The 14,122-nt window shown below is 32.5% G+C and overlaps 1 protein-coding gene across 1 annotated transcript in view; it reads left to right on the plus strand.

Moving 5' to 3' along the window:
• Window positions 1-14,122, plus strand: part of LRRIQ1 (leucine rich repeats and IQ motif containing 1) — a 207,360-nt gene that overhangs the window by 47,614 nt on the left and 145,624 nt on the right. Inside the window, exons 12-13 of the mRNA XM_043561707.1 lie at window positions 4,604-4,677; window positions 13,428-13,521. Coding sequence (XP_043417642.1) covers window positions 4,604-4,677; window positions 13,428-13,521 — 168 coding nt within the window. The remainder of the gene's footprint in view (window positions 1-4,603; window positions 4,678-13,427; window positions 13,522-14,122) is intronic.

A 14,122-nucleotide genomic window follows, 5' to 3' on the forward strand; every position in this document is an offset into this window, starting at 1 on the left:
TTTTATTTCTTCTGAAAGACCTACTTGTAGAAATCTCCCAGAGCAGGTTTGTTTATATTTGTAAAGAATATAGTCCTTGGAAAATGCAGGAGGTAGTTAATTTAATTCAGAAGGATGTCTCATTCTCTCAAGTGGTACTTATTAAGTCCTGGAAGAATGATTTTTAATCTGCTCTCAACTTGCATGTCTTTTTGTAACTGTTAAGATTGATTTAAATTCGATTTCCCTAAGGATATAAAGTAACACTTAAAAAAATACCTTAACATTAAATCGAGATGTGTACCTGACACAGAAGATCCATTTGAAACCACCAAACATCTGGATCTTTGCAGGGAAAAACTGTCTAAAACCAAAACAGGAGTACAATATGCGTATGTCTCCTTCTGCTTAATATTTCATTGAGACCTATTCACTCTAATATGATTAATTTGTTCATCAAAGTCACATGGAGTAGGGGATAGAAACCACCTTTAACAAGAAATTGCTTTTTTGAGGTATACAATTCTTGAGGAACAAGTGAACAAGTACAGCCTGATTTTAATACATATATATTTTTCTCCTAAAAGAATCATCAAATATTCTCACATTCTCTGCCACAGAAGTGCTCATCCTTTGAGCATGTATGTCCCAAATGATTTAACATATACCTATTAAACTGTTCCACTGTTTGGTAAAGCAAAAACTGAATCTGTATTCAAAAATTCCCTCAAATTATTTTAATCAGCTCTATTATATGAAAGTTGACTTGGTTTTAAAAGGACATTTATGGTAGAGCCAGCTCTATTAGACAACATTGTTTAAGTAATGTGGGCCATCCACAAACTCACTGGATCTCTTCACAATATTTTCCAGGTAAGAAACACAATTTCAATGGAAATGCTCAGCTGTGCTTTGGACATATGCAATAAATCACTCAGTAATTGACATACCTCACACATCTTATAGAAGTGGATCTTAAACCACATCAATGAGCAAAATAATATTTAATGAGTTTAAAAAATATTTGAGTCAATAACATTTTTTGAGAAATAATGCCTTTAATTTTTTTGGACAATTTAGATTATCAAAGAAATCTTTCTGATAGACTTTTGACCTATCAATCTGCTATTACTAGGAATTATATAAACTTGATCACTAGATGTTTTTTAGAATTGATAATAATAATTGGGATACTTAATCCAGATAATCCTTATTTATAAATTTATTTGCTTAACCTTATAACATTTGGTGGTGGTGTTTGCTATTCTGGGGGACACAGAACTGAGTAATATATGTTCTTAGCATCAAAAAACTCTTAACAATAAAAGAACTTAATCTTTTGAACTTAACTATATAAAAATAAGTAAATTTATTATATAAATATGTTCTTTTGAATTTTTTAATACTGTCACATATTTGAATATATTCTTTATGACTCTCTCAAAGTTCTTTGCACATTTAATCTACCATTTCTGAAAGGACAAAGGGAAAAGGCCTAAAGACATCAGGGATGTGACTGATAGCAATGGACTCAAGGGCAGCCGATCTGAGTTTGAATTCTGAACCTACAACTTACCTGTCAGTTGACCTTGAGCAATTCTCTTCTTACTGCCTGAGCCTGAGTTTTTTTACATATAAAAGAGGTAGTAATACCTACCTTACCTATTTCATGGGATTCTAATGATGATCTAAAAGGAAAATGTATGGCAATATATTTTGCAAATCTGAGAAGAGTTTTGTAAATGCGATATTTGGATTTGTGATTGGTGTGTCTTTTAAATTGTATATATTTTTCTCTTAATTTTTGATATTTTCACCACAAGGAAGAAATTATGTGTCCATATGCTTTTCCCCCCCAACAAATGAAATACAATAAGGAATGATACTTAGTACATATTGTTTGAAATGCATGTTTCATCTTGACTTCTGTTTTAAATTTTCATTAGAACATATGACTGTTTTAAGTTTGACTCAGCGGAGTCCTAACTGGAAGACTCCCGGCTTCATAAGTCTTTCTACTTCCAGTGAGACTCTAAGTAGGAGCAGAAAGTGGAAACTATTACCCATTGGCTGCTCATTGTACAAATCTTTTGCTTTTTGTCGTCTTTGAAATTTATATCTTTTTTATGCCCAGGGCTAATGTGACAAGGTCAAATGGTATTAGGTTTTCACTAATGTCCTTTGTCTTTCTGGTTTGAATTTTCTTGGAAAAAATATACACAGAATGTCAGTAAAAGGAAAAGTTCTAGAAGTTTGAAAAAAGAATTCCACTATTAGGTTTCTACCATCCTAATGAATAGTCATAAAGGTGAATGAATAATCAGTTTTCTTGATTAAAACTTTTAAAAAAGAAAAAGAATAGAATTCTAAAAGCATGGTTATCTGAAAAGATGAAGTTTTCATATTATAAAAATAGTCAAACCAAATATTTCTTTACTTGCATTGATTTTTGAAAAGAGAGTTTTATTTTTAATTCTAAGACTTTATTGGTTATTTTACTGGAAGTCTTCATATAACCTATATGTTACCTACACTTTACCATATAACTTACTGGTTAAAAACATGAAATAGTCTGAAAAAAAAGAAGAAAACTCATTATCTGTTAATCTTTCAAAACCCTTTTAGTAGAAGAACAAAGATTTAGTATTAGAAATTTATTAAAGGTACAAAACAAGTAAGAATTTTCTTGTTGATAAAGACATTCATTAGAATTATATTGAGGAACTTAAACTTCCTGCTTGTAATGATAATGATCCAAAACATGCTGAGTAGGAAAATCATAAAACTAGGACTTAAATCCACTAATTATGTAGCAACAAAGTTTTAGGTTGTTTTCCCTCCCTCCCTTCCTCCCTCCCTTCTTTCCTTCCTCCCTTCCTTCCTTCCTTCCTTCTTTCCTTCCTTCCTTCCTTCCTTCCTTCCTTCCTTCCTTCCTTCCTTCCTTCCTTCCTTCCTTCCTTCCTCTTCATTGTACATGCCACATTTCATAAAATTGACTATTTAGGAATGTATGTACAAATAATGAAGTGTATATATAAATGTAATGGCCAACATTTTATCACTCTTTCTTTTGTTATCTTGGATTTTCTTTCCTCCTGGAAATTGTATGTAAGAAGTGGTGTTGTATAGGCTTAACATAAATAGTAATATTGTATTTAGGTTTAGCTACAGTCAGAGAGAACTTTTTCCAATCTCATTATTTAGTCTGTTTTTTCATCGGTAGTATCTTCTGTCTCTGCTAATGCAGAACAGGATAGTACAAGAAAGGAGTCAAGGTCAGTACAAGGGTTAGTTTTGTGCCAGACCCCATGAGGCTTCTAGTCACAGTATTATTCTACAAGATTCTGACCTTAGAATAATACATTTTTTTTCATGACAAGGAGATAGTAGAAATAAAGATGTAAAAATGTCTGCCAGGACAACTGGAAGAACAGTATAAAAAACAAGAAAAGAAAAGAAGTGGAAATTAATACATACTTTTTTTTCTTTTGTACCAGAAATATTCTGTTAGTTGAGGCATACTTTGAACTGTTATGGAGTTCTGACATTTATATGGAAGATTAGTTCAGGAGACTTGTGTTTGTAATGACAATGTATTTCAAGCAAAGGAATTTTTCTGTTGTTTAAAGATTTAGAAAAGCTGGCTTAATTTTTATTTCTAAATAGCTATGGTAATGTGGTTTTGTGTTACAGACTAAACTGTAGACTTGTCTTAGTTGGAAATGCAAATCAAACTAAATTAATTTTCTCTTCACGGCTTTTGTTTCCAGTGATGTGAATATTTTGAATATCACTTATGTTCCTGGCTTGAATTTGGGTTCTTACTGACAACTATATCTTAGAAAATGATAGAAACTTTTAGATGTAGGAGGAAAATTCATTATTGCTAGAATTTGAATATGCATGCCTTAATAATGATTATTAATTTAAATGTTTGCATATTTCTGCCAAATTTAAGTTCTTTCTATCTGTATAAAACATTTTCTATTATAATGTTGCTTAGATGCATATTTCTAGTTTAGAAATAACCTTAGTGTAACTTTGGATAATTGCAATACTTATAATACTTTTGATCTGGAAAACAAACAAACAAAATTAATTAAAAACAAAACTAGTAACTCTAATCTGTTATGCTGTTGAAAAGTGAAAACAAATATTTTTTTATATTTTTAACCTCTTCATGGTTTAAGTTATGTGTTTGAGCCAGGACAAAATATATCTGTAATATAAATTCTCTGTAAATTTGGCTTTATACAAAAACCAAACAAAAACAATAATGAAAAAGTTCACTTATTTTTATTTAAATAACATGTACACATTAAAATCCATGATATTTGTCATCGAACTTGATAATACATGGTGTTTTCTCTTAAAAATGAATACAAATGTTCTATTGTAGAATAAATACTTAGAATTTTATGATTACTACATTTTTAATTAGCACTCTTAATGTTATTATAATTGTAGTTTATTATACAAATATATAATGATATATGTATATATAATCATATACAATTGCATATTATCACATAATTGTGTTATATTAATACGTTATTATGTGGTTATGTCATAATAAGGACATTCCAATTTAAAATTTTTATGAATTCTATTTCTTTGTTTTCAGCCTGACAAAAATCATACCGCTTTTTCATTTTGTTTCTTTGGAAAAACTAGATGTCAGCAACAATTGTCTTTCTGGTAAGTTTAGAATAATATATAATTTCTAAAAAGTACATAATAAGCTTTTGAGTTTCTTTTCTAAATGTGGTAAGGAATGGTTTTGGATAGATGTGTTAATGGTATTTACAAATAACATATCTATACAATAAGGTGTAGAGGAGGAAAAATTTCTCCTGTATCCTTTTACGATTTTAGGGTAGGCCTAAGAATTAAACTGACACAAGACAGATTTAGAAGCAAAGGATACAACTTGTAATGTTTTGTTGTTGTTGTTGTTGTTGTTGTTTAAAGGTTTGGTTGTAGGCATTTCTCTTGGCTTCTCCCTCCTATCCTCTTGATAAGAATGTCTCTTTTAGGAGCATCTGGGTGGCTCGTTCGGTTAAGTGTCTGACTTCAGCTTAGCTCATGATCTCACAGTTTCATGAGTTTGAGCTCACATTGGGCTCTGTGCTGACTGTGTGGAGGCTGTTTGGGATTCTCTCTCTCTCTCTCTCTCTCTCTCTCTCTCTCTCTCTCTCTTTCTCTCTCTCCCTCCCTCTCGCTCTGCCCCTCCCTGACTTGTGCTTTGTCTGTCTCTCAAAATAAATAAACTTAAAAAAAAAAAGTGTTTCTTTTAGTATAGGGAGGATATCTTTCATTTAGGAATTTCATCTCTTCTAAGGAAACGAAGGAAGGTCACAGGATACTTGCATCTGATGTGTTTTAAATGCCTTTAACTCAAAATAGTCAATATGCTAGAGTGGTATATTTGTGTGGAAATTTCTGAATTCCTTCAAAGGTATGGTGAAATCATTCAATTAAATTTCCTTCCACTTTTAAAATCATAATTCCTGTATCTTTCTGATAGACCTGGCAAATATCACAATTGTATTTTTATTTGAAATTCATGTATCTTTTACCCATGAAAAATCTAACCTAATGAAGATAAGTAAACAAATTTGTCTAATTTGTTGGCTCCTAACATTTATAAAGCAAACACCAATTAAAAATTCATTAAAGAATGATCAACTGATTTAGTTGATTAATACCTCCCCAAATTTCCCCATCCCCATTCCCCTCACGGAGACAACAATATTTCTGAATTTGACACCATAGGTTAACTTGACTATCCTATATATTAATGGCCTCAAACAGTATGTTCTCTTTTGCCTCCAGCTTTCTTAACATTCACGTGACATTCCACCATATCCGTGGTCTGTTCTTTCTTTTTTTTTTTTTTCCTTTGGCTGAAGTGTAGGCTATTGTATGAATGTATCATACTTTGTCCATTTTCCTGTTGATTGATATTTTAATAATTTGTGGTTTGGGACTACCATGATTATTATAGAATTTCCTGGGGAAATTCTTATATAAATCTTTCTGTAGACATATGTTTTCATTTCTGTGGGATAAGTATATCAGAGTGTAATTGCTGGATAATATAGTATGTGTATGTTTCTCTTTAGAAGAAACTGAAAAAACTGTTTGCCAAAGTAGTTGTAACATTTTACACCAGTAATATAGTGGATTTTCAACTGCATCATTCTGGAGGATCTTTAATATTTTATTGTGTTATCTCATTATGGTTTTAGTTTACATTTCCATGATGAATAATGATATTAAGGCTTTTTTCATTCATTTATTGATTGATTATTTTTGTATATTCTTTTGTGTCCATTCAAATGTCTTAGCATTTTTAAAATTTGGTTATTTGCCTTTTTCTTATGTATAAGCTTTTTATATATTCTGGTTATAATTCTTTGTCAGATATATATTTTGTAATGTTTTCTCCTGGTCTTTTAACTATGAATTTTTATTAATGATATTTTCAGGTGAGGAGAAGTTTTAAATTTTGATGAAATTTAATTTATTATTTTTAATAGTTATTGTTCTCTATGTCCGTGTAATATTTTTCTGCCTCCAGTTTGAGAAGATGATTTTATATACTTTCTTGCTTTCTTATAGAAATTTTGTACTCTCAGTTTTGATCTTTTGGTCTATGATCCATATCAAATTATTTTTTATGAATGATACAAAGTAGAAGATGAATTTAGTTTTTTAATGTGGATATCCAGTTGTTCCATCAACGTTTTTTAATCAACCTTTTTTCACCATTGAATTACTTTGGTGTCTGTCAAAAATTTTGATTTACCCTTGACTTTGGGATGAGTTTCTATTAACTGCTTTATTTTCTTTATTAACTGATCTAATGATAAATAATATTTCCTATTTCCTTATGTATTTAGTAATTTTTTATGAGGTGTTTTATTTAATTAAAAATTTGAGAAAAGCAACATATGGATCAAGATGCTAAAAAAAGGAGTTGAGGAAAAGTCTCTTTAGCCTTGCTTGCCCAGCAGCAACCAAAGTTACTAGCTGTTCAGTGTACAATAAAGGTATTCTGTGCGTATACAAGCAGATGAAGAGTGGAGTTGTCTCTGACCTTGGCTTGAACTACACCCCCATCTCCTTCCTATCATGGTAGTGCAGCCTTGGCCCCCAGATGTTCTTCACAGATCAGGCTTCTGGGTCCCAAAGGCTTCTTTTCTCAAGGCCTTTCCTTTTCTCTCTGGACAAAATTAGCTTCCACAGAGCAACAGTCCACTCAGGTGATGGAGGCGGTAGTTTTGAAAATGAGAAACTTAATATATTAGAGAACAAAAACAGCCATATTACCAAGGGCAACTTCAGCTCTGTTAGCCAATCACTGGGAAAACTTTGAAATGACTAAAACAATAAATCGTTCAAACAGATCTGTACAGTTATGTACATAGAACAGTTCCAGAGAGTATGGATAGATATGTTGAGTATCATGGCAAAGGGTATATGGTTGCAAGAATATGTGGTAATTCCTATATAACTGGGACATACAGTGTGAACTAGAACTAGAACTTTTCTTCCAAATTCTGATCCTACAGACTCATCTTTCTCTAAACAGTTCTTTTTGGTGCTAAAATTTTATCCTTTGATTTTGGAGGTGACAGGAATTTACGTGATAAACATATAACTTTCAAAGGATTTTTTTTCAATTTATTTAAACAAACAAAAAAAGAATTCATCCCTTTCTTCCACCCCCACCCCGGGTCTGAGCCTTTTATGTTTGTTTGTTTTGTGTTTTTGTTTTTGTTTTTGTTTTAGATTCCACATATGAGAGAGATCATATGTCATTTGTCTTTTTCTGACTTATTCCACTTAGCTTAATGCCCTTGAGATCTATTCATGTTGTCACAAAGGAGAAGATTCCATTTTTTTTTATGGCTGAATAATAGTCCATTGTAGATCTATATACCATAATTATTTTATCCATTCATGCATCATTGGACGCTTAGGATGGGTACATACCTTCACTATTCCAAATAATGTTGTAATGAACATAGGGGTGCATGGGGTGCATGTATCTTTTCAAGTTAGTGGGTTATTTTTTAAAAAATAAAATATCCTGAAGTAGAATTGCTGTATCATAACATAGTTCTTTTTTTACTTTTTTTGAGAAACTCTATACTGTTTTTTATAGCAGTTGCACCATTTACATTCACACATTTACAGTGTGAGAGGGTTCCCTTCTCTCCACATCCTTGCAACACTGGTTATTTCTTATATTTTTGATAATAGGTGTTTTAACAGATGTGAGGTGAGATCCCATTGTGATTGGGATTTGTATTTCGCTTATAATTAATGATGTTGAGCATCTTTTCATATGCCGGTTGGCTGTCATTTTGCCATCTTTGAAAAAATGCCTATTCAGATCATCTGCCCATTTTTTAATCAGATTAGGTTTTTTTGCCATTGAGTTGTATAAGTTCTGTATTAATTTGGGATATTAGATAATTACCAGACATGTAATTTGCAAATATTTTATCCCATTCAATAGGTTGCCTTTTCATTTCGGCTAGGTTTCCTTTGCTGTTCAGAAGCTTTTAATTTGATATGGTTCCACTTGTTTATTTTGCTTTAATTGCATCTTGTTTTGGTGTTAGATTAAAAACATCATCACCAAGAACCCATCACCAAGATCTAACACCAAGACCCATCACCTATGTTTTCTTCTAGGAGATTTATGGTTTCAGGTCTTATGTTTAAGTCTTCAATCCATTTTGAGATAATTTTTGTGTATGGTATAAGACAATAATCAATTCATTCTTTGAATATGACTGTCCAGTTTTCCCAAATCACTTATTGAAGAGACTGTCCTTTCCCCAATGTATATTCTTGGCTCCTTTGTCATAAGTTAATTAAACATATATGGGTAGGGTTATTTCTGGAGTCTCTCTTTTGTTGATCTGTATGTCTGTTTTTATTCCAATACTATACTAAATTTTAGTTGCTGTAGGTTTGCAATATAGTTTGAAATAAAGGAACATGATGCCTCCAACTTCATTCTTTCTCAAGATTGCTTTGGGTGGTTGGGGGGAATCATGGCTCAGGTCATGAACTCAAAGTCATGGGATCGAGCCTTGTGTTGGGCTCCATGCTCAACGTGGAGCCTACTTAGTTTTCTCTCTCTCCTTCTCTTTCTACCCTCCTCCACTTGTTCTCTCTCTCTCTCTCTCTCTCTTTCAAAATAAATAAATAAACTTAAAAAGAAAAAGATTGTTGGGGCACCTGGATGGCTCAGTCAGTTATGTGTTTGACTCTTGATCTTGGCTCAGGTCATGGATGATCTCATAGCTCGTGACATTGAGCCAGCCCCTGCATTGGGCTCTGCACTGACAGCACAGAGCCTACTTGGGATTCTCTCTTTCCCTCTTTCTGCCCACCCTCTTCTCTCTCTCTCTCTCAAAATAACTAAATAATCTTAAAAAAATTACTTTGGGTATTCAAGGTCTTTTGTGGTTCAATATAAATTTTAGGATTGTTTGTTTTACGTCTGTGAAAAATGCCAGTGGGATTTTGATAGGGATTGCGTTGGACCTGTGTATTGCTTTGGGTGTTATGGACATTTTAACAGTATTCCTTCTTCTGGCCTATTGCGTGGCATGTCTTTCTATTTATTTGTTCTTCCTTGATTCCTTCATTAGTGTCTTACAGTTTTCAATATATAGATCTTTCACCACTTTGGTTAACTTTATTTCTAGGTATTTTATTCTTTTCATGGAATTATAAATGGATTGTGTTCTTAATTTCTTTTTCTGATGCCCTGTTACTACTGTAAAGAAACCCAACAGGTCTTTGTGTATTGATTGTGCATCCTGCAACATTAGTGAATTTGTTTATTAGATCTAACAGTTTTTTGATCAAGTCTTAAGGGTTTTCTATATATATATATATATCATGTCATCATGTCATGTCATCATGTCATCAAATAGCTTCAGTTTTACTCCTTCCTTTCCAATTTGGATGCCTTTTATTTTATTTTCCTGAATAGTTGCTCTAGCTAGGACTTCCAAAACTATGTAGAATAAAGTTGTGAGAGTGGGCATCTGTGTCTTATTCCTGATCTTAGAGGAAAAGCTTCATCTTTTCACCATTAAGAATGATGTTAGCTGTGGGGTTATTCTGTATGGTCTTTATTATGTTCGGGTACATTCCTTCTATACCCACTTTTTGAGCATTTGTATTATAAGTGGATATTGAATTTTGTCAAGTGCTTTTTCTGCATCCTTTGAGATGATCATATGATTTTATCCTTCATTTTGTTGATGTGGTATGTTACATTGACTGGTGATTGTCGATAAATCCCACCTGATCATGATATATTAGTTTTTAATATATTATTGATAATTTAGTTTGCTATTATGAGTTTGATAATATTTTGCTGAGAATTTTTCATATCTATGTTTATCAGGAATATTGGCTTATGATTTTCCTGTGGTGCTCTTGTCTAATTTTGGTATCAGGGTAATGCTAGCTTCATAAAATGAGTTTGGAAGAATTCCCTGCTCTTCTAGTCTTTGTAAGAGATTAAGAAGGATTAGTATGTATTCTTTTGTGAATGTTTTATAGAATTCACCAGTGAAGCTGTTGGATCTTGGACTTTTGTTCGTTGGGAGGCTTTTGATTACTGATTCAGTCATCTTACTAGTAATTGATCTGTTCAGATTTTCTAATTCATGATGATTCAGTCTTGGTGGGTTGTATGTTTTTAGGAATGTATCCATTTCTTTTAGATTGTCCCAGTTTGTTGGCATATAATTGTTCCTAGTAGTCTGTTATGATCCTTTGTATTTCTGTGGTATCAGTTGTAACATTTCTTTGATTTTTGATTCTATTTATTTGAGTCCTCCTGCTTCTAGTGAGTCCAGCTAAAGGTTTGCCAATTTTGTTTATCTTTTCAAAGAATCAGCTCTTAGTTGTATTGATCTTTTCTATTGTCTGTCTTTTATTTCATTTATTTTTGCTCCAATCTTTGTTATTTTCTTCCTTCTAATAACCTTGACCTTCCTTCCTTTTCTGGTGCCTTGGGGTGTAAAGTTATGTTGTTTATTTGAGACTTTTCTTATTTTTTTGCGGTAGCATTTATCCATTTTATCTTCCCTCTTCAAACTACTTTTGCTGTATCCCATAAATTTTAGTATGTTACATTTCCATTTTCATTTGTCTCAAGGTATTTTTTAAATTTCTCTTGATTTCCTCTTTGAAACATTGGTTGTTGAGTAGCAGGATGTTTATTTATTTTTTTTTAATTTTTAAATGTTTATTTATTTTTGAGAGAGAGAGAGAGAGATAGAACACAAGCAAGGGAAGGGCAGAGGGTGAGGGAGACACAGAATTGGAAACAGGCTCCAGGTCCTGAGGTGTCAGCACAGAGCCTGATGTGGGGCTCCAACCCATGAGCCTTTGAGCTGTGAGATCATGACCTGAGCCAAAGTCAGCTACTCAACCAACTGAGCTACCCAAGCGCTCTGGTAGCATGATGTTTAAACTCCACATATTTGTGAAATTCATTTTATTCTTGTGATAAATTTCTAGTTCCATATCATCATGTCAGAAAAGGTGCTTGATATGGTTTCAGTCCTCTTGAATTTATTAAGACTTGTTTCATTGCCTAACATATAATCTGTCTTGGAAAGTGTTTCATGTGCACTTGAGAAGAATGTGTATTCTGTTGCTTTTGAGTGGAATGTTCTATAAACATTTGTTAAGTCCATCTGGTCTAACATGTTGTTTAAGGCTGATGTTTCCTTTTTGATATTCTATCTGGATAATCGATTCTTTGATGTAAGTGGAATATTAAAGTCCTCTATGATTATTGTGTTGCTGTCTATTTCTCTCTTTAAGGCTGTCAATATTTGCTTTAAGCATGTAGGTGTTTTTTTTGTTGGCCACATAAATATTTACAATGTTGCATCCTCATGTTGGATTGACCCTTTTTATCATTATGTAACACTCTTCTTTGTCTCTCATTACATTCTCTGTTTTAAAGTGTGTTTTATCTAGGCGTGCCTGGGTGGCTTAGTCAGTTAAGCATCCAACTTCAGCTCAAGTCATGATCTCACGGTTTGTGAGTTCTAGCCCCTCATCGGGCTCTGTGCTGACAGCTCGGAGCCTGGAGCTGCTTCAGATTCTATGTCTCCCTCTCTATCTGGCCCTTCCCCTCGAGCTCTGTCTCTCTGTCTCTCTCAAAAATAAGTAAACATTAAAAAATTTTGTAAAAAAGTGTGTTTTATCTGAAGTAAAGTCTGTTTTGTCTGATATGTCTAGTAATTTTTAACTATATGTTGGACATTTTACATAATCCAGTTTAGTGAGTCTGCATATTGTTGCCTTCCTTTTAAAGGGAGTTAACTTCAGTTGCGGTAGGCAGTTAAAGCATTTATGGATATATATTTTTTTCTGCTTTAATTTCATTCTCTTTTAGGGCAAGCCATTTTAGTTTTCAACTCTTAGTGCATGCCCCTACCCCAAGGCATTGTGTTCACTCCTAGTGCACACTCTCTGAGATACTCAGTTAGGTCTCATTTTGGCTGGGCTGAGACTCCAGTGTCTTTCACTGATGAATGCACTTAGTGTCATCATGCAGCTCTTAGCCTTACAGCTGGTGATCTCTGCTAGGTTTTTCAGTCTTTCCCTGTGTGTGTGACACCGTGTACTTGCCCACATACCTGTGGTGAATTCTCACATAGACTTCTTTCCCCAGGTTCCTCCCTATAACATGTATATATATACATAGCTTCTTCTCAGTACTTTTCATCATGAATTCCAACTTCAGTTCTAATCTTTGCCTCCTCACTCAGCAAAAGAGCTTCTTCATTTGGTCTCTACTATTCTGAAGTGGTAAGCTGCTTTCAGATGGGAAACCACTGTGAGTGTAGATGCACCATATATGTTTCCCATCTCTGAGAGGCAGGCTTAAAAACAGGTACTTCATATGTATTGTCCAGTTTTCTGATTATCTGTGGGAGAGCAATTTTATATAAATTCTTCTGTAATATACCCTGGATTGACTTACTCTTCTTACTTTTGAAAGTAAAAAAAGTTCACGTAATTCTCTTTAGGTATGTGTTCAATTTTACCACTTATTACTTTAGATTTAACTTCTTTAGATTTCGTGATAACAATCTGGCACAAACTGTTCTAAATTCTTTATACACATGATCTCATTTAAGCCTCACCCAGTAAAAGGTATGAGCCTGAATCACAAAGCAATTGTGGGAAAAATATATATTCTAACAGTGGAGTCTGTATTCTTAATACAGCCTCTTTTTAAAAGCACACTGTATTCTGCAGAATAAATATTTTTGTTGCTTTCCTTTATTACCTAATCAATAAATAAATGGTCATTTATAAATGATTATTGTTCTTTCTCTGTATTACCTTTCATAATGGTTTTTATTTTTTATTTTCTGTAGATCTTACAAGTGCCATTAAGTGGTTTAATGCATGTTATTCTCTCCATGAATTGTCTCTCACTGGAAACCCACTTCTTCAAGAAGTAAACTGGAGGTAAGAAACATTGTTGCACCCTATTATGTGTACTTTATTATAGTTACAGAAAACACAGTTTGATGAAAATTTCTCTGTGCCTATTAATTTCTTGGAAAAAGTTAATAAAAATAATTTAAAAGTTATTCAAAACAAGACATTTTTGTAAAATTAGTTTTAAAAATATCTTCAACCTACAATAATTTTTTTGCACATGTGTGAAATAATGCAAATTTAAAATGATTATTTTGATCCATACCATTAATTATGTGACAATTTTAGTATGATGTTCACTTGGGTCTTGTCTTTATAGAAAACACATTTTTATTGGGAATGACTTTTTATAAGTTATCTAAATCACATAACTTGCTAATTAAAATTATTTTTTTCTCCCAGTAATTTGATTTTATTTTCTTAAAATAGAAATTTGGTGTCTGTTAAAGTACAGATTATAAGATATGTGAATTCATACCTCTCTTTAAAATATTGCAGTACCTAGATCTAATAGAAGAAAAATATTTTATAATTTTTTAGAATGGATTTTTTTATAAAAAAAAAGTTTCTCTAATTTGAAACTCTCATATTATGCTAATACCATTACCCTCAAAACTGACCAACATCT

This window comes from Prionailurus bengalensis, chromosome B4 (assembly GCF_016509475.1).
Source record: "Prionailurus bengalensis isolate Pbe53 chromosome B4, Fcat_Pben_1.1_paternal_pri, whole genome shotgun sequence".
Lineage (NCBI taxonomy): Eukaryota > Metazoa > Chordata > Mammalia > Carnivora > Felidae > Prionailurus > Prionailurus bengalensis.